Source organism: Theropithecus gelada, chromosome X (assembly GCF_003255815.1).
Source record: "Theropithecus gelada isolate Dixy chromosome X, Tgel_1.0, whole genome shotgun sequence".
Classification (NCBI taxonomy): domain Eukaryota; kingdom Metazoa; phylum Chordata; class Mammalia; order Primates; family Cercopithecidae; genus Theropithecus; species Theropithecus gelada.
Genome location: NC_037689.1, coordinates 62,565,165 through 62,587,065, shown reverse-complemented (window position 1 = coordinate 62,587,065; position 21,901 = coordinate 62,565,165). Strand labels below are relative to the sequence as shown.

At 34.4% G+C, this 21,901-nt stretch overlaps 1 protein-coding gene across 1 annotated transcript; it reads left to right on the top strand.

The window, feature by feature from the left end:
* The first annotated feature begins 6,178 nt into the window (after positions 1-6,178).
* PABPC5 (poly(A) binding protein cytoplasmic 5) lies at positions 6,179-10,178 on the top strand. The gene is made up of 2 exons (XM_025372779.1): positions 6,179-6,476; positions 7,017-10,178. The coding sequence occupies exon 2, from the start codon at positions 7,160-7,162 to the stop codon at positions 8,306-8,308; it is 1,149 nt and encodes a 382-aa protein (XP_025228564.1). The 5' UTR covers positions 6,179-6,476; positions 7,017-7,159; the 3' UTR covers positions 8,309-10,178.
* Positions 10,179-21,901: the final 11,723 nt, after the last annotated feature.

Sequence of the window (21,901 nt, the reverse complement as noted above, 5' to 3'; positions counted from 1 at the left end):
AATTATTTTGATTATAATATAAACCAAAGGTAAGTATTACCGATGATTCTTTATTGAGAAAAATCAAAGTAATTAGAATGTGTGTTTCTTCTCCGATCAGATGCATTAGTTTACTTTAAGCCTTGGAGTTTCTTTGAGTTTTCACATTGTCAGATTCTGGTATTGTCATTTACACTCTCTGATATTGCACAGGAATTAGGTTTAAAGGACAAAGTAAGGAAGTAAATGTATAATATTAATAAAATCATAGTAGAAACATTCATCACATTTTATAAGAGTAAAATATTTTTATACCACCCCACCCCCAAAAAGAAATAATTATGGAAAGGAAATTTTATAATAAAAAATATTTTTAAGAGCATATTTTAGACAGTGGCAAAGGAGAAGTACTAAGGAATTAAAAGAGCAAATGGAAAATGAAGATATTTTACCCTGTAAATACAATGTGCAATTGATATAACTACTGTCATATGCAAAAAAGCAGAAAAATGATGATTACTCTCAGAAGAAAATGGGTACACAGTTCCTGTTTTCTATTATGTGGGTTAATGTGGATGACTGAGAACTATAAAAGAGGAGTCCCACCAACTTTCACAGGAATTGTCTTATTACTTAGTATGTTCATAAACACAAGGCAGAGATTTGGGGACACGGGATGCTTTAAGGGAAAGAAACTCTATGATTTTTCCATTGATATTGATTAAACAATAATGTATTGTTTTACATATGCAGTTTTTTGTAAGGAAAGACAGAGGCTTTTCCTCAATCATCTGCTTGTTACAATTTTAACTTTTCCTCATTTGCGGAGAAGTGTTATCCATGTTTTATATTTTTGAACAGACATTCCAGAAATGAGGACAAAATGTTAATATATGACAGTCAGTATTTGGAAGATGGTTTGGTTTGCTTTGACATTCTAAACCAGAAGTCATCAATTAGCTTCCCACCACATATTCCCTTCTAAATCCTTACGAGCTAACATGTAGTCCTGCTCATGCAATCAGCCAACCCTCACGCTCTCTACCCTGCCCCCCACACACCTAAATGAGTCCATATATAACCAAGTTCTACTGGTAAATGGACTAACCATGAATATATACATTAGTCTGCTTTGAAAAGAGGAGCCAAGTTTATGTGACTACTCGCTCAGAGATAAAGTTATAAAAATGATTCAGTAGGTTTTATGGTTAGACATGCATTTTTATGGTTGGAATGCCATTGGCTGTACATATATTTTCTTTCTTTATTTTTGAGACAGGGTCTTGCTCTGTTGCCTAGGCTGGAGTGTAGTGACATGAACATGGCTTGCTGTGGCCTCCGCCTCCTGAGCTCAAGCGATCCTCTCACCTCACTGAGTAGCTGCTAACACAGGTGCCTGCCACCACACCCAGCTGATTGTTTAATTAGCTGGGGTCTTTCCATGTTGAACAGGCTGCTCTTGAACTCCTGGGCTCAAGCAATTTTCCTGCCTCGGCCTCCCAAAGTGCTGGGATTGTAAGAGTGAGCCACCATGCCTTATGTTTTCTTAAAGGTTATATAACAGTACTCAACTAGAAAATCACCTGTTGTTGTTTGTTTTATTAGTAGCACATGTGTAATCATTCTGTAATTTTTTCTAAGACTATTGTTCTTTTTTCCTTTCAATGAAATTTGGTAATTTCTATTTTGCTAGAAATTCCAAGTTCCTCCAATTTTTCATGTGTTTGGCAAAATAGATAAATTGCTACTGCATATTTTAAACAAGTCTGACAGTATATAACAACATTTAATGACATACATACCATTTAATTGTGCAATTCCCACTTCTGATAATCTACTTAATAGAAACAGAATGAATAATATAAAAAATTACGTAATGTGGATGTTTATGATAGCATTGTTTGTTATAATACTAAAATAACTAAAAGCAGCTTTAATGTCCAACAATAGAGAAACGGTATAATGTATTTTAAGTGTCATCTAAAAGCACAGGTTAATAGGTATAGAGTTTCAGTTTAACAAGATAAAAAGGGTTCTGGAGATAGATAGTGGTGATGGTTGCACAACAATATGAATGTTCCTAATACCGCTAAAACACTTAAAAATCGTTAAGATGGTAATTTTTGTTACATGTATTTTACAATTTTACAATTTAAAATAAAGCATAATGTTCACATCTTTTAAAATTATTATTCTTTTATTTATTCTTCCAGGTCAAGTGAAAGGACTACAAATCAAGATTTTTAATCAGAGAATGTGCTAAATATATATTTTCCCTACATGAGACATGTGTTCGGTTAACAAGCACTAGCAAGGAAACAGAAATTTGTCTGAGACTATCTGCTAAGTAGGCAATACTCGCCTACCTTGTTTCAATGTATCATAACAGAAAATAGCTTAATTATATATAAAACTCTAAAGACACTGAATTCTGAATACATAGTAATTATATAAATTCACATGTACTATTCTAAGTATTTATTTTAAACTAATAGTATCTAATTAAAAGGGCACCCTAAGCTGTGCTCATCTGATTTTAGTCATCATTACACAATGTATACTTAAAGCAAATCATCACATTGCACATCTTGAATATATGCAATCTTTGTCAATTAAATATTTTAAAATAAAAAATCACCCTGAGGAGATGCCATACTAACTCAAAATATATTCAAAGTTGTTATATTACTTTTACTATACGTTTTCAATACCCATATTTCTTCATAGTTGAATTATTTAAAAAAATCTGTACTAATAACACTTAACATGCGATCAACCCTTCTAACAAACTTTTTCAGAGCACAATAGAGTATTTTTAAATATAGGCACAATGTTATACAGTAGATCTCTAGAACTTACTCATCTTGTGTAACTAAAATTTTATATACACTGAATTCCCCAGTTCCCCTCCAGCAGTCACTCCCAACCACCACTCTACTCTGTTTCTATGAGTCTAACTATTCTAAATATGTCATTGACATGGAACCATGCACTATTTGTCCTTCTGTGATTGGCTTATTTCACTTCACAAAATATTCTTGAGGTCCATCCCCGTTGCCACATGTTGCAGGATTTCTTTTTTTGTAGGCTGAATAATATTCCATTGTATGTTTATACCACATTTTCTTTATGCAATCAACCATCAGTGGACATTTATGTCGTTTTCAAGACTTAGCTATGGTAAATAATACTGTAATTAACACGGGAGTGCAAATATCTCTGAGATTCTGATTTCAATTACTTTGGATATATACCTAAATATATGTGACTACTATCCAGTAGAACTTGGATACATATTAACTCAATAACTTGTGTGTGGAGAGGGGTAGAGAGCATGAATGTTGGCAGATTGCAGGAGTAGGGTTACATGTTACCTTGTAAGGATTTAGTAATCCTAGTAGGATTGCTGTTTCATATGAAATTTCTACTTTTAACTTTCTGAAGAACCTCCGTACTGTTTACCACAGCAGTTGCACCACTTTACATTGCCTCCAACAGTGATGGATTCCAATTCTTCCACATCCTGGCCAACGTTAGTTACTTTTTGATTTTTTATAATAGCCATATCAACAGATGTGAGGTGACATCTCATTAAGGGTTTGATTTTCATTTCAATGATGATTATGATGTTGAGCATCTTTTCATTTACTCATTAGCCATTTATATTCCTTCTTTTGAGAGATGGCTATTCAAGTTTTTTCTTTGTTTTTACTATTAAGTTGTAAAAGTTCCTTTTATTTTGGGGATGATAACCCCTTATCAAATACTTGTTTTACAAAAATTTTCTCCCATTCTGTAAGTTGCTTTTACACTGTTGATTGTTTATTTTGCTGTGCAGAAGCCTTTTAATTTGATGTAGTCTCACTTTTCTATATATTTTTTTGGCTTGTGTTTTGGTGTCATATACAAGAAGTCATTGATAACACCAATGTCAGGAAGCTCTTACCCAGTTTTCTTCTAAAATTGTATAGTTTCGGATCTTAGGTTGAAAGTCTGTATTTTGAGTTGATTTTTGTGTACAGTGTAGGATGAGGATCCAATTTTACATATATCCAAGTTTTTAACACTATTTGTGAAAGAGACAATACTTTCTTCATTGTGTTTTCTTGGCACCTTTGTCAAAGACCAGTTAACTGTACATGTGTGAGTTTATTTCTGGGCTCTATATTCTGCTTCATTGGCCTATATGTCTGTTTTTTATGAGAGTGCTATAGCGTTGTAATTACTGTAGCTTTGTAATATGTTTTGAAATCAGGAAGAATGGTGTCTCCAGTTTTTTTCTTCTTTCTCAGATTGCTTTGGTAATTCAGGGTGTTTTTTGTTGTTGTTGTTGTTTTTGTTTGTTTGCTTCTTTTTGTGGCTCCAAATGAATTTTAGGTTGTTTTTTTCTATTTCTGTAAGAAAAAAAAAAAAAGTCATTGGGTTTTTGATAGGGATTATATTGATCAATTTGGATAGTATGGAGATTTTAAGAATATTAGACTTTAGGGTTTTCTACAGATAAGATCATGCCATCTGCAAATAAAGATTAATTTACTTTTTTCCTTTCTGATTTTGATGCTTTTATTTCCTTCTCTTGCCTAATTGCTCTGCCTAAGGTTTCCAGTACTATGTTGAATGGAAGTGGTAAGTGTAGAGAAGTGATTATTTTGAAAATGTGTATTTTAACAAATCAATTCTAATTATAATCTTAGAGAAAATACGTACAAATAAATTTGAATATGGACAACATTTAGTTGGTTACAGGAACAGATGAAAACATTGATTTGAATCAATGATGAGATTGTGGGAATTGGATTTATGTTGTTATTTTACTATTTTCAATAAGGCAATTTTAAAAATGAGAAAAGTCAAAAATAGACTAGAATTCTAACCCATTGTTAATTATGCATATAAGCAAATATGTTTATAAAAATAGATTTAAAATGCAATGAACTAAGCAGATGTTCACAAGTGTTTCCACATGTTGGTCACTCTGGTCACAGTGAAAAGCAATGTATTAGTCTACAATATCGTTGTTCATATTTGCCTTTTCTCAAAATCTCCATGTCTTAGTTAACCAAAGACACTAGAAAGCAAGCAAGCAAAAAAAAAAAGTAAATTAATAAGTTTCTGAGTAAATAATGAAGTTTAATGTCTCAATTCTACAGTCTAATAGACACTGTAAAATGTATAAAGTGAATCAACACGTTAATTTAGCCTCTTTTTCTGAGGACTTATTAGGAAAACACCCACTAAGGTAATGTCCTTCTCTTGCACTCTTTTTTTCCCAGGATCTTTTCCAGCCTAAGAGTAGTGATAGATGTTTTGTTTGGATTTTTCTGGAGCGGTAGAAATTGTGGAAGGAGCTCCTTGAAGTGTTGTTTGTGTATGCTAGATATCAGTGAATTTCTGAAAACACGGTCAAAATTTCTCTCCACAAGGGTTTCTCAAATACTCTGAAGAAAGATATTGTTGAGAAACCGCTGATTGAGTCCATTCTGATGGCACTGTTTCCTGCAAGGGTTTCAAGTTGACAACTCATGCTGAAATTCACAATTGTGTAAAGTGCATACATCTTAATATGTTTATTTCATCTATAAATATTAATTATATATTTTGTATTGGTTCTGTGGCTTTTATCTCTTTAACTGACATTTTGTAAATGTAATTTTCGCGGCAGCTCAACAGTTTCAACGTTTTGTGGCACTAAACACCATCAAAAGCCCTTATATGGCTCTCCAATCATTAAATCCTGAGTATTATGGGATCAGAGAAAAGATCTCTTTGCCTACCACCTGGGCAAAACATTACCATTATGTTGGAGATTAATAAAGTAAGGCTAAAGGCCAAAGGCAACATGACCCTGTGTTCTACTTGACCCTGTGATCCTTTAGCACTGGACTGGGAAGCCAGGGCAGTTGTAAACTTTGACTTTCCAATGTACTCAGGAAAGTATGCAACCTATCTTTTTCCTAAGCTAAAATTAAATTGATAATTAGTTTTTTAAAACTTATTATTTTTGCCCAGGTCATCATCTTCTTATGTGATTTTTAGATGTTCAGCTTAAATATAGTATTTTAATTAATAAATAACATTTAAAATATAAGAAACATCTAAAAGCCATCTTACATTTTTCTTTCTCTCCTTCTCTCTCTCTCTCTCTCTCTCTCTCTCTCTCCCTTTCTCTCTTTCTTTCTGTTTTTTAATCTTGGCATAGAGGAAGCGGGAAGTTACTTAGCACGGTTCCGGGTTTCTCGCGCCCCCCCCCCCCCCCCCCCCCCATCACTGCTACTGGCTCTTGGTCCCTCCGTTGGACTGTCCTGCGGAGAGAAACCCCAGCCCATCGGTCTGCGCTGGGACCGCCCGCCGCGCATCTGCCCTTCTTCGCTGACTCCGCCCCGCATCTGGCCAGACCCGCCTCGCGTCAGAGCTGACCCACTCACTGCGCGTTTGCCAGTCAGTCTCTCCGGACCTGCCTCGAGCCTCAGGCTGCTGAAATCACCGCGCCTCACTCGGTCCGTACCCAGTGGGCATCTTGGGTATCTGGGCGGTCTTCGATCCCCCGCGCGTGTGTCTGTCTGTCTGTCTCTGTGTCCTATCCGCTGCCTGCAGCCTGCCTGCCGGTCTTATCGCACCAAGTGTCTAGTGTACCCGTTCGCAGACGCTGAGTGCGGAGAGGCCTTAGCGAAAGGCTAGCCAGCCCGAGACTGGCCAGGCAGCCGGCGGAGGAATACGCGCTCGGTCCCTGCCCTTGTTGATATCATTTTAAACCAAGAGGAGCTCTAGGCCTGTATTTATGCAGAAAACGGGTCGGGAGGCCTCTGCCTGCAATGCTAGTTGTGGGGAGCCAGCCAGCTGCTTGGTGGCTTCTCACAATTTCACGGGGACAGGAAAATTACGTTTCCGGTACTGGCTTTTGAAACTGATTTTAAATCTGAACGGGTGACAATTTTAAGTCCCCGCAGGGAGAATAGATTCGTATTTGGGGCGCCTTTTTGTCTGATGTGTTTGTTCTGAGCCTGCTGACCAGCTGTTTCTGAACTTCATTTTCTCAGCCTCGACAGTGATTCTGAGTCTGCTTTTAGCTTCCTTTTGCCTGCCTTGGCTTTTTCTGTTCCTGAACAGCTGTTTGGCCCATAGCTTAGAGAAAGCAGCCTTTTTTCTCTTCAAAGAGAACCTCCTCCCAGTGCTCAGAGAGATGGGGAGCGGGGAGCCTAATCCTGCTGGCAAGAAAAAGAAGTATCTCAAGGCCGCTCTGTACGTGGGTGACTTGGACCCAGATGTCACCGAGGACATGCTCTATAAGAAGTTCAGGCCTGCTGGCCCTCTGCGATTCACCCGAATCTGCCGTGATCCGGTGACCCGCAGCCCCTTGGGCTATGGCTATGTTAACTTCCGCTTTCCCGCGGATGCAGAGTGGGCCTTGAACACCATGAATTTTGATTTGATTAATGGAAAACCATTCCGCCTTATGTGGTCTCAGCCAGATGACCGCTTAAGAAAGTCTGGAGTGGGAAATATATTCATCAAAAACCTGGACAAATCCATAGACAATAGGGCCCTGTTTTACTTATTTTCTGCTTTTGGGAACATTCTGTCCTGCAAAGTCGTATGCGATGACAACGGCTCTAAGGGTTATGCCTATGTGCACTTTGACAGCCTGGCCGCTGCCAATAGAGCCATCTGGCACATGAATGGAGTGCGGCTCAACAACCGCCAGGTGTATGTTGGCAGATTCAAATTCCCAGAAGAGCGGGCGGCTGAGGTCAGAACCAGGGATAGAGCAACTTTCACCAATGTTTTCGTTAAAAACATTGGAGACGACATAGATGACGAAAAACTGAAGGAACTTTTCTGTGAATATGGGCCAACTGAGAGTGTTAAAGTAATAAGAGATGCCAGTGGGAAATCTAAAGGCTTTGGATTTGTGAGATATGAGACACACGAGGCTGCCCAAAAGGCTGTGCTAGACTTGCATGGAAAGTCCATCGATGGAAAAGTCCTCTATGTAGGGCGAGCACAGAAGAAAATTGAACGCCTGGCTGAGTTGAGGCGGAGATTTGAACGGCTGAGGTTAAAAGAAAAAAGTCGGCCCCCAGGGGTGCCTATCTATATTAAGAACTTGGATGAGACAATCAATGATGAAAAACTGAAGGAGGAATTTTCTTCCTTTGGGTCAATTAGTCGGGCCAAAGTGATGATGGAAGTGGGGCAAGGCAAAGGATTTGGTGTGGTCTGCTTTTCCTCTTTTGAAGAGGCTACCAAAGCAGTGGATGAGATGAATGGCCGCGTAGTGGGCTCCAAGCCCCTGCACGTCACCCTGGGCCAGGCCAGGCGCAGGTGCTGAGAATAAGAATGCTCAGTTCGTTTCAGCCTTAGTTGGTGCCTCCTTAGTTTGGGCTCCTTTGTGATAAGGGGTTATTTTATGCTAATTCACAAGTTTCTTTTTTTTTTAAAGTGAATTCTTTCTTTTGAAAAAAAAATGCAAAACTAGAAAACTGTTCAATTTAGAATGGAACATAATTTCTAATTGTAAAATTGTCGTTTTGTATTTTTTTGATGTAATATCCTTAGAAATATGTAGAATAAAGTGTATTCCTCCACTTTTTTTTTCCTGAACAGTCAAGGTGAGGCAATTGATTGAGTATATTTCCCTTCTTATTTCAATAATACTCTATTATTTTTCATGAAAATATTGTCAACATGGTTCTTCTGAATCTATCACAGTGAAAAGTTCTAACTTGCTTTTTGAGAAGTCAGTACAGCAGGGAAAATCATATGTGATCCAATTAACATCTGCATAATTTCACTTAAAATTTTTATGCAAAATGAATTTTTTAACGTGAAATTTATTTTATTTTCTTTATTTATTTGTATTCTTCTTTCATTTTTTAATATGTTGTGAATATACTACAGACTTGATAATACTTTTGACTAATTGTTGGGAGTGGTTGTATTAACTTCTTGCCCAAATAAGTAAGCATATTGGTGTTTTCTCAATTAGTCACTTAGAAAATTAACACTTAAGGCAGTGGCTATTTAAAGTAAGAATTGCATCTTAAAAACCTTTCCTAAAGATTTGGTATTTGAGGATACTTTCAGTACCACTCCTACCATCCATTTTTCTAAATTCCTTAGTACATATACTTGGATCATGTTAAATTAACAAGAAAAATGAATAACTGCACTGAATTGCCTTTACCTATAAATAATTTAATCTTTTACCTTCAGCTTTTATCAACTGTCAATATAAAAGGCAAATAATCCACAGAATGATGTTGAAAAACTTCTTGGAAGAACACCTTCTATTAAACTTGTTATCTCTTGTAAATTATTGAGTGTATCCTTTTGATAATGTTCACAGATGTTTCAAAGGTAAGGAATAGGTTGTCTCTTGGATTAAGTCATATGCCTCCAGCTATTATATGAGAACTGTGAAACCAATATGGTTTTCTTTATGTCTTGGCTGCTTGAAAATTCAAAAAAAAAAAAAGGTTTTGTTCAATATTGCAGTTACATTAATTAGCCTGTAATTTCTAAATTAGAGATTCTCTACATTTCACTTGTGGTTTCCTGTTCTCCTCATTGCCGGCCTTCCATTCATATTACACTTATTTTTCTATTTTTTGTATTACCTTTTTAAAAATATATACCTGTTCAAGTCCTTTTAGGAAGAAGAAAATACCTAATTTATGTAAAATTTAATAATTACTTTTTTATAATATGATTCACTTATGCCACAGATTTGACCATTAGAATATGTTTTTGTCTCTACTGTCAGTTTTATTACCTTATATACAAATCTTCATTTTCATACATAGTACAATGTAAATAAATAATTTTGTTAACACTTTTGTTAGCTCTTTGACCATAAAATAATGACAATAAGCTGTTTCTATGTATTTGTTTATCTACAAATTACAGGTTTATTCGTTTTCAAATATTTTCAAAATGGAAATCACTGTTTTTATTGATTATAAACGTAACACATGCTCTTTGTAAAAAATGTACACAGTGCAGAAGGAAGTAAAATTTCCACAGTTCAGAAATAACCACAATGAACGTTTTCAATGTGTAAATATCTTTTTGTATTTTTTCCTATGTATACACAAACATTTTGACCAAAAATCCATACTATATTTACTGTTCTGTATTTTTAATTTTAAACTGAACCATAATCATCTTTTCATGACAATAAATATCAATCTCTATCATCATCTTATTGACTGCATAGTATTCCCTTGTGTTGACATACTATAATTTATCTAAACAGTTTGCTACTGAATCTAATTTATGTGATTTTTCACATATTTACATGCGTAAACAATGCCGTGATGAACATCACTTGCTTAAAACCGTTATTAATTCCATGACTGCAAAAAAATTTATATAATTTGCAAAAGCTTAAATCTGATGAAAAAAATATGTGCACATCATATTGATATATGTATCAAAATTTTGGAATACTTTCAAGATATATTCTGCATTTAGATTGACAAATGGAAAACTAAAAACAAATCTTATTTTTCATTTTTCTGAGCCAAATTGCTTTACACCATTGTGATTATTAACGTATATCAAAACTATGAAACTACAAATAAAATTTAAAATGTTTATGTTGGTAATTATTTATCATATATACTCTCGTATTTGTTTTTACCCATTACCAGTCTTCAGTTAAATTTATAAACCCGAAGTATCAGTGTTAGCCTGCAGCCTTTACAAATGCTTTGATTCAATATAAATCTAGACAGGTATCTATAATGTAGAAATTATCAAATAAAAGCATTTAATATATTTTTGGAACAATGGATTTAAACTATTACTATTTTTAAAAAGCTAGCCAGTGTAAAGAAAAGAAGAAATTAAAATATGCCTAAGAACAGATAAAATATATATGTTTAGTGCTTTGATAAACTGTTGAAAAAAACACTGTAAATTCCGTTGGTGAAAATCAAAGCGAAAATATAAAGGAAAGATATTCTCTATTTGAATGTAAACACCAGGGTAGTTTTTCAATCCTGTACTTTTGCTCATCATTTCTTTTATCACAAGATAATTAGTACAAATTAAATAGTTAGGTAACGAATGCACCATTTAGTACAAATTTTGTTTTGTTCTGTTTGGCTTTTCAAAACAGTCACTTGTATAAACTTTAAATGTACCCAAGGAGAAGAAAACTAAAAATATTGTTTTGTAATTGCAAGCCATCACAGTCAAGGTTATTTTGAGGAGGCTTTTTTGTACAAGAAGTTGGCACATACTGCTGCCTATCTAGTAATAATGGTGAAGGAGAAAAATAAAATATTACACATGTAAGTGATATCTTTAGCCCAGTGGGAAAAAGTTACAATATTTTTTTAAGGGGAGAGAGGAATGGAGTGAATACCCTCTTCCCTATAAATAAGTGGCCTAATTTAAGGGAATAATTAGAAATGTATCAATATATGACTGCAGACAGATAAAACAAGTTTTTTCAGCACTTATGACAACAGCTGGAATATAGGAGGCATTCCACAAATATTTGTGGAATGAATGAATTCATAATCTGAATTATACCCCTCCATTTGTTTGCTTTTCAATTCCCTCAATATTTGATAAAAGAAATGAGTTATTACAGAATAAGCCATTTGTATTAAAGCCCATCTTATGAAGAAATAATTGAGAAATGATTGGTTACATAGACTGGTGCTTATACATAGTGTTATTGGTTACATAGACTAGTGCTTACAGTGTTAAGGTTTCTCAATGCTTTCCTTCTTCTCATGCTCATTTTTTCATTGTTTTTGTGTTTCATACTTGATTGATGAGCCTGTCTTAAACAGACAAAGCTTCTAATAATTGGCATAACTTAAATCAAACAGTCTATTTGTAGAGCAACACTTTTTATAAGTTAATGGGGTGCTCCATCGAGTCCAATGCTATTTCACAAAGTCGTGCTCCTGAATCCAACAGTATGACCACAATAATCCTTGAGATACAAGAGCATGCTCATTTGAAGTGAATTAATTCTTACACATTTTAGGGTTTTATTTACTGCCCATGAAATGTAACTTAACAAATGATTCCTTGCAGCCTCATGAGAGTTAATGTATCCCTCTTGGTTCCAGGGAATCACAGTAAGTATTTAAAAATCGTCTAGCTACCATTGGAAAGATGAGAAAATAAAGCCCTGATGAATTCAAAGTACCAATACTGAAGATATCATTCTTATAAAACTTTAAAAAACTAACTCCAAATACTTTCACCCTCAAAAGTCGCAGTCAACTTCAAAATATCTCCCATTTGGTAGAAAAAAAGATCAGTTTACTCACTAAATTTCTCATCAAAATTTGGGAACTTCACAGTTTATTTATTTTAAAAAATTATTTAGTGCTTAAGGGAGATAAGGATGAATGCTGATAAGGGATGAGTGCTGATATTGTATGGCATGACTGGCTCTGTTTTAGAGCTAATGTAAGTGAAACACAAGATGTTGGCATCTTTTGTATGAAAAAATAAGTCTTCTATAATGTAAACTAAATAATTTTACATCCTTTCGTGATTGAATTGAAACTTCTAAAAGGATAAATTATGCTTTTGAAAAATCAAGAACTTTACAAATCAGTATTTTAAAAAGTAATGTAAGCGAATTTACACAGAATGACAGCCAACTTTTTTTAAGTCACCTCTCTCTGAGGATATTGAGCAGACTAAATCCCTGACTAAAACAAATACAGAGAGGAATTTACAAATATTTCTTTTTCAGTGTCTCAGGAAGCCCAGAGTATATCAGTAAATGGTCTTATTGCACAAAAATCTATCATATATTAATATTTATAAATAAAGAAAGAAGAACCTACTTTAGTCTTTTTGTCTCAAAGGGCAGTTTATTACATTAAAGATTGTTACAGAGCAAAGCAAGTCAGGATGAATAATTTGTTTCCTATTTTATTGATGAATTTAAAAAAATAGGGGAGTTGCAAATTAAGTCAAGAAGAATTAAAAAGAAAGGATGTACAGAAATAAATAGTAATTTAAATGTTAGAAGTGTAAATACTGTAAAGGCATTAAAATTCTGCCTATTTTGATACTTAATTGAAGGTAAAACATCACAAACCGTTTGTATTCAATTTGTATGGTTATTTTTATCACTGATTTGACTACTACAGTGACACTAAGCCTCAGGAGTATTTCATTTGTAAGTGAATTTGCTTAAATAATTATTGGTGCTAATCTACTTCCGTCTACTCTCTTACCTCCCTCACTGAATCCCAATCCCATCCTTGCTGAGTATTCAAAAATACATGAGGTATTTCTGGATTATATAGTCTGTCTAAACATCAGCTCAGAAATTTATTTGTAGCTATTAGATGTGCATGTGTTTGATATTGTACAATTCGGTGAGACAAAGCTTCAGGACTTGCATGGTAAGTTGTACATGGTGGGAAACTTGTCTACTGTTTAGGTGTGAGTGAATGTATTTAGCTAAAGATATTCTTTTAAAAAATGTAAATTTCATAATGATGCGAATTAAACCAACGACAAAGCCATGGGGTCTGTTTGGAATTGTGGTTTCATAATGTATAAATGTGCTGAAGCATATGAATAGCAAAGACTAGGGAATATATCTAGAAATATATATTGCTAATGTGGGATAAATTTTGTGGTATGAAATCATACTCCAAGCATAACAAGAGATATTGCTAAGAGAAACTGCCCAATACTTCTGAAGTGTAACATAGGCAATGAAATTATCTACTTGTTTCATGGAGACATATTGCAATAGTGTGAACCCTCTCAGTTAAAGAGTAAAAGTATGTAGGAAGATATGTTTTTCTGAAACTTCTATTATATTTTGATATAAGTGAAACAAACCGTGAAAGGATGAAAAAGTATAAACTAGGTATGTCTCTTATTTTAGTCTCCAAAATGAAAAACAGTTTTACTTTAGGCAGAATAATTTTCTCAGACTACTGAGTACTGTTTGTATTATCTTTAGATTGTGAGAGCTGCATGTATAAAATTTATTGTAATGGTCAAGGACAAAAATATCTCCTGAGTACATTTTAAGGTAATACATAAACTGGTAAACAGGACTACAACCTCCCCTCAGCAGCAATTTTCATCATAAATATCATTTAAGCTGAGTTTCTGATTGAAGTAATTGCTTGCTTGAAATTTTAACTGGAATCTGGGGCTGAGAACTTGGGGTCGTGACAATTATGTTTTAATTGATCTCGGAACATGCGTTTTTAGAGTATTGCTAACCTTGTCTGGTAAAGCAGTTTATCTTGCTGTATATGCAAAGGTTATCTATTGTTCAAGTTGTTAGATAAAATTTCAAATGTTACTCAATACATAAAACAATATGGAATCTGTCCCTAAAAAAATTCCTCAGTGAATAATTAAGAACGTTATATTAAATAACTTAAGTCAGTATTAAGAATTCATAATTTAAACAGAGAGGAGTTTCAGATCAATTGAATACACATTTTGAATGCAAAAAAAAATGAATTTTACAGTTGAAAAAATGGAAAACATGTCTGTGTCAGATACTAGTTAATACATTCTCTCTAAAGAGAGAGCCCTCACAGAAATTTGTAAAGGTGATGATTAGATACAAAAAAGATTAAAAAAAAAAAGTCATGGAAATCTTTCATAACAACTCTGAAAGGGGAGTCATGTTTCTCTGTTGCACCATCAGTGTAGATCCCAAGAAACAATGAGAATGTAGAAAAGGTGGCAAAAAGAAAGACTTGGCCCTTGGAAATACAAACTTGTGGCACACATCGAAAGTTCATTAAAAAGTGTCAGTATTTAATGCTAGAAATTATCTCAGAAGATACATTACTGCTTGCTTGCTTAATTTCATATGTACTACCTAAAAGCTCCAGAACTTCCTACAATCATTAAGGTATTAAAGCAATAATTTTTAACTTATAATAACAATGATTCTGAAATGTGTTATAATGGTTTGAGTTTTAAAGCTCCCTATGTTTTGCTGTTTGTACTGAGTTAGACATCCAAAATTTGCTCTTTCCAAGGTTCATTGGTAAATTTTTTAAATTTTCTATGGCACAAATGGTAGATCATACCTATTAAAAACTCAGGATGTGTATGGCAATTGGGCTGGAGGACTGTTCTAAATATAGTCAAGTTAAAATCTTCATGTTTGTAAGGAAATTGGATGGACAAATGGATCAATGGATGGATGAATTTGAGGGTGGATGCATGCATATATACCTGCATACATATATAAATAATAATAAAGATGATATAGAAAGGGAGATAAGAACAAATACAAGGATCCCAGGACTAACAACACATCAATTATCATATGGGCTCAAATTAGGAACCACAGACCTCTTCGTCCAAAAACAAAGCTTTGGTTCCCAAACAAGTCTATGGTCCAAAGAAAGGTGATTGGGCAAGTGGACAGAACCATACGCAAGTGTAATCCCTGTGGCAATTCACTCCAGTAAAATCTTTGTGATGAACTAATATTTACCGGCATGCTGGTGGGGAAGCACTGGCCCACATTTAGTTAAATGACAGTATTGAAACCTGTTCAACATTTTTGTGTTTCTCAAACTGTGTTTCAAAGTGTATCAGAATCAATGGTAGTATTTGCTAAAATTTGGATTCCTAGGACTCACCCTTGGCTTACTGAATCAAATTTGATGTAGCAGTGGTGATGTTGGGTTGAAGAACAGAAATCTACATTTTTTTCTCATAGCTCCCAGGAGATTTTTATGCATACTTTTTCTAGAACAGGAGTCAGCAAATTGTTTATATAAAAGCCCAGATAACAAATATTGCAGCCATTGTGGGCCAAGAGAAAACATCAAGGATATTATGCAGGCTTTCATATAACAAGAAAAAACACATCTCCACAAATGTTAAATTTGACGAAATTCAAAATATAGTGATGATATTGAGAAGAAAAGAATACTATAATAAAATTATCCTACAGAGTAGAATTTGAGAGGGTTATATTTCACTTAATTAAGGTTCAAAGTTAGTGTTCTCAATCACTCAATCATCAAATCAATTGTAAATATGTTCACCTGTAAAACCCTTTTGTAGCTGTGGCAATACAAAAACAAGTGGCGGCCTGCAAGCTCTCATTTTGCAACTTCTAATCTAGAAACACTGTTCCAGAGGCTTGTCTTAGTTTCTGCCGTTATTACAAAATACCATAAATTGGGTAGTTTATAAACAACGAAAATGTATTTCTCACAGTTATGGAGGTTAACACCATGGAATACTATGCAACCATAAAAAAGGATGATTTTGTGTCCTTTGTAGGGACATGGATGCAGCTGGAAACCATCATTCTCAGCAAACTATTGCAAGAACGGAAAACCAAACACCGCATGTTCTCACTCATAGGTGGGAATTGAACAATGAGATCACTTGGACACAGGAAGGGGAACATCAGACATCGGGGCCTGTTGTGGAGTGTGGGGAGAGGGGAGGCATAACATTAGGAGATATACCTAATGTAAATGACTAGTTAATGGGTGCAGCACACCAACTTGGCACATGTATACATATGTAACAAATCTGCACGTTGTGCACATGTACCCTAGAACATAAAGTATAATAATAAAAAATAATAATAATAATTAAAAAGATACAATCTGGGATCAGGAGTTACCAAGATTCTTAAAAAAAAAAAAAAAAAAAAGGAGTAGGAAGATGCTCTTGATGGTACTGAGGATTTACAGTACTCTGGATTCATCTAGAGAAAATCAGTTTCTTTAAAATATAAAAATAAATGCATCCATAAGAGGTAAAATACAGACATTACCTTAAAAATACAAATCAATACCAGGGTTGGAGGTATCATATGGAAATACAGTACCAAGCTGACAGAATGAATTTAAACTTTTCCTTACTGCGTTAGGAGATTAGTCCCCATTCACTGAATCATCTGAATTTTGCTGATTACGTCTGAAATCATTAAAGACCACTTTTGTTTATGAAAAAAAGAAAATCCAAGATCAAGGCAGGTTAGGTGTCTCGTGAGGGCCTATTGATCATAGACAATGCCTTCTCCCTGCAGTCTCACCTGGTGGGAGGGGCAAACAAGCTCCCTTGGGCCTCTTTTGTAAGGCTATCAACTCTATTCATGAAGACCTCACCCTCATTCTCTAATCACCTCCCAAGAGACCCTACCTCCTAATATCACTGCTTTGGACATTAGGATTTTAACATGAATTTTGGAAATACACAAATATTCCCACCATAGCAAGCTGAAGTGTAGAATATTTTCAATAAAGAAAGACTATTTAAAATTCTAATTACAAACACCTTGTAATAACTGAACTCTTATCTCCTCACATTCCAAACTTATTCCTCCGTCCTTGAATATTTTTCATCTCAGTAAATGTCAGCTTTTTTCTTGAAGTTTTTAGGCCAAAGGCCTTGGAGTTTTTCTTTACTCCTTTCTTCTTCTCATGGCCTCCGAGTCCACTCTGTCGGGAAATCACGACGGCTAAGTTTTCAATATGTATTCAAAATTTTAGAATTTTTGTATCACCTCTGTTGGCAACCTCCCAGTCCAAACCACCATCACCTCTAATTCTCTAATATAGGTTATTTATGTAGGCCATTATGTAGCCTGTTAAGATAGGCTATTTATTACGGTAGATTATTTTGATAGTCTCCTAACAGGTTTTCCAGCTCTCCTTGTTTTCTTCCTATAGTCTATTCTTCACAAAACTACCAAGGTGAATCTTTACAAGTCATATCATGTAACTTCTCCCTCTAAATGATCAATGGCAGCCTATCTCATATTAGATGAAGTTCAAAGTTCTTACTGTGACCTTACCTCTTTGATTAAATCTCCTACCGCTCTTCCCCTCCCTCATGCCACTCTTGTCACACTGTCACTTCACTGTTCTCTGAAACGTCAAGCACATTCCTATCTCAGCTCTTTTGTTCTTGCTCTGTCCCTTTGCCTGGGATTCTCTTCTCTCATTCTGTCATTTCACTCAGATCTCTGCTAAAGTATCACCAAATAAGGGTTTTCCTCAAACCCTGTACTAAATTGCAACCCCTCCTTCCAAAACTCTTTGTTACTATTCCTTAACTGACTTTCCTTTTCTTCATAGCACTAAAAAATACCCAGTATGTTTTATGTTGATATGTGTTTTTGTCCCCCACCATACTATCACTAGAAAGTATTTTCCATGTGATCAAAGACTGTTCACAGCTGCATTCCAGTACCTGGAAAAGTGGCCGATATTTAATGATGATAAATAAATGTTTATTTAATAAATGAATTGTATGACATGACAGGAAGAAACATGACATGAAAGAGCAGTTATTATATCATATGCTGTTAACAGAATGAACCAGAATGCATCGTTCTAAAAGGCAGAAAATAGCAATAGCAAAAGAAAACTTTTTTTACTCTTCTATTTTTTGGGATATTCCAAATTGTCTTTAATGAACATATATGATTTTATAAGGGATAAAATTGTTGAACTTCAAAAAATCATTAAAATAGAAGAAATAAAACATTAAAGCTCAATGAATTTAACTATATTAACATTTTACTCTTATATTTCTATTAGCCAAATAAAATTTTGAAGAAAAACCTGAAAAATATTCACATCTGTTATGCCAAATCAATTGGTACATTACTTGTTTTTATATAAAGAGGTCACACAAATCAATACAAGAGCACATGGGCAAAAGTAGGTTTTGGGAAAACATAACAACAGACAACTATAAAAGAACAAAAAAGGATAAAACAACTAGACAACAGACATATGGCAATGACAATGTCTAAAGTAACTGGCTAAGATTCAATTTTAGTAAGATACTATTTTCACCCATGAAATTAGTAACACTGAAGAAAGTGTCAATATTGGTGAGGCGATAGTTAAAACAGGCACTCTCAGTATTGCTTATCAAGGTTTAAATTTATAAAACCCTTTTGAAACTATTTTATTAAATAGCAATATGTTTTAGTATCTCTAAAGTTGTTCATAGGTTTTGAACAAGTCGTTATCATCTGAAAAGTCATATTAGAATGGAAAATCACATTTTCAAACCTCATTAAAGATCTTTGGAGTAATCTTCATGCTTCATCATTCTTCTATAGCCATGCCCCCACTCCGCCTTCATGTCACAACATATGCTAAAAAAGTGCATTGTGTTTGCAAGTATAACTATTACATGCCAGACAAACTCATTATTCTTTACATATAACATCCTTTTTTTTCTATCTGCTTTTCCCAAGTAGCTACATCTACCACAGACGTGAGATCATAGAAGGCATATAGTATCTATTTGTTAATCAAATTATTGAAAATACACATCTGGTTTTCTTCTAACCATGAAATTATTTTCTGTTGTTAGAAATAGAGGATAACCTCCAAAGAGAAAAGAGAATCAATGTAGTTATCCTCTGCCAACCCAGAACCAATAACTTCACCTTGATTTTAACCTTTCCTCTATGGTGGTGTCCAACTTATACCAAATATCAATTTGATGCTTTACATAAACTAAGTGTCTTTTTGCACACACGTGTGTGTGTGTGTGCTTGTTCGTGTGTTTTTGTGTGCTCAGGGAAAAGAAAGATTATCAGAATTGCCTGGTTAATGTGATTAAGTAGGCAAACCAGTTATAGGAGTAGAGATAATATTATCTGACTTGTACAACCTCAGCATTAACTAACTCAGAACAGAAACAGAAAAGAAAGTGCAAATTAAAAGGCATCACCAAATGAAGTATATTTGGAGGAGAATAAAAGTGTTAAAGAAAGACCATTATTAAAAGAAATACTTTGTGTTTTGAGCTATTATACATAAAACATAATACTCTATATAATTCCCCCAGAAAAGCAAGTAGTAGAGATACTTGAGAGTGAGGAAGACATAGACGTGAAGCTCAATCTGTGTCTGTAGTCACTTGTAAAATGAATTGTTGAACCAGCAGAGCAACTATTGTTAGGTAAATAAAGCAAACATACAATTAATCTAATTAAAGGAATGGCAAGAACTGAAACAAATGATTAGATTTGCTCCAAATTGAGGCGACAACTTTGGCAACTTTTTTCATCTAGCTAAAAGAAAGTTATTTAATATGATATCTAATGTTTCTTTTCAAATCTAAATATATTTCTAAAATATATTTTATTCTAGTGTCTAATATTTCTTTTTAAATGTAAATCTATTTCTAAACTATATTATATTCCCAAATGTTTATTAGTGATAGGTAAAATCATTTCAGAGAATGTAAAATATTGGCAATTTTATGTTTTTAATTTCGACAACCACAGCTCTATGTTTCCCTTTATATTAAAAAAATAATAATACATATAATGGATGTTGCTTTTATCACCAACCAGAATAGGCTATGCAGTCCTGCCTTCTGAGCCATTTATTCTTTCTTATCTGGCAGTATGTTTGACAACAAACGCAGTATATAATTAAACTCAGATTTTGCGTAAAACATTAGGTTGTAGGCTGGGGTGAGGCAGTCACAGAGCTTTTAACTCCTTGAACCATGTTGAATTATGATACATTTTCTCTTATCTATGAATAAAATGTTTGGATCATTTGCAGTATGGGGAGATAATCGTCATCTTTTAGCAACTGAAGAACAGTATTCACAAAATGTAAGGATGACCAATAATATATGTATATTTTCCCCCAGGATTAATTCTAAGTCTTTAAACATAAGTCTATAGATTTTTGTCTTTGGAACATGTCTAAAAATCTTCAGTCTCTTCACATAAGGGTGGATGAGAAACCTCTCCTGCTTTAAAATTACTCTAATAGGGAGAAGATGAGGCAACTACCTAAATAATTTACATACGTACTCAAATCAATTATTAAATGTATGTCACCCTTGTGAAAATAGTACCACCCTCTCCAAAATCACATCCTTATACAATAAGCTTTTCGTTCCTTACCCCTATCTTACTATATTAATGTTGGGTTGGTGCCTAGATCAGAAAGGCATTTCTAACTACCACCATTTCATCCTAAAGGAATTTTCAAGCTCTGTTCCTCTTAATAGGAGCTTGTAGTTACTATGTAGCTTTATACCTATTTGCCTTCACAGATACCGACATAGAATATATAAGTATACTCTATAAAAATGCAGACATGTAAAAAACAGTCCAAATTTTTTTCATAAATTTCAGTATTATCTAAAAATTAAAACATTTGACATATGCAAGTATAACTGAGAAAGGCTAATTAAAAGCAGTAAAAATAAAAAAGTTAATAGTCAAAGCACTTCTGAGTTAGCAAAGAGTTCATAAAGAATGAAGGAAGTCATACATTTGGTGATTTCAAACATAGACTGTTTCATTAACTTAAGTAGTTTGGAATTCATTGCATTCCAAGTCAACATAAAAAATGATTTTTAAGTCGGCCTTGTTTTATATATCCTGAAGTCAACTTTCTCAGCACAGGAGTGGGAGAAGAATGTTGCTATCACCATTTCTATTTAACAGTGTACCAGGGCGGGGCGCGGTGGCTCATGCCTGCAATCCCAGCACTTTGGGAGGCTGAGGAGGGCAGATCATAAGATCAGGAGATCGAGACCATCCTGGCCAACACGGTGAAACCTCATCTCTACTAAAAATACAAAAAATTAGCCAGGCGTAGTGGCACGTGCCTGTAGTCCCGGATACTTGGGAGGCTGAGGCAGGAGAATCGCTGGAACCCGGGAGGCGGATGTTGCAGTGAGTGGAGAACACGCCACTGCACTCCAGCCTGGGTGACAAAGCGAGACTCCGTCTAAAATAAATAAATGAATAAAAACAGTGTACCATATGTCTTAGGTAGTTCAGTAAGTCATAAATAAATGGATAAATGAATATTTGTACAAACAAATAAGAGGTAAAATGGTCAGAAAGAAATAAAACTTATTATCCACAGAATATATGATTTTATAAATTGAAAATAAAAATGAATCTGCAAATAAACTC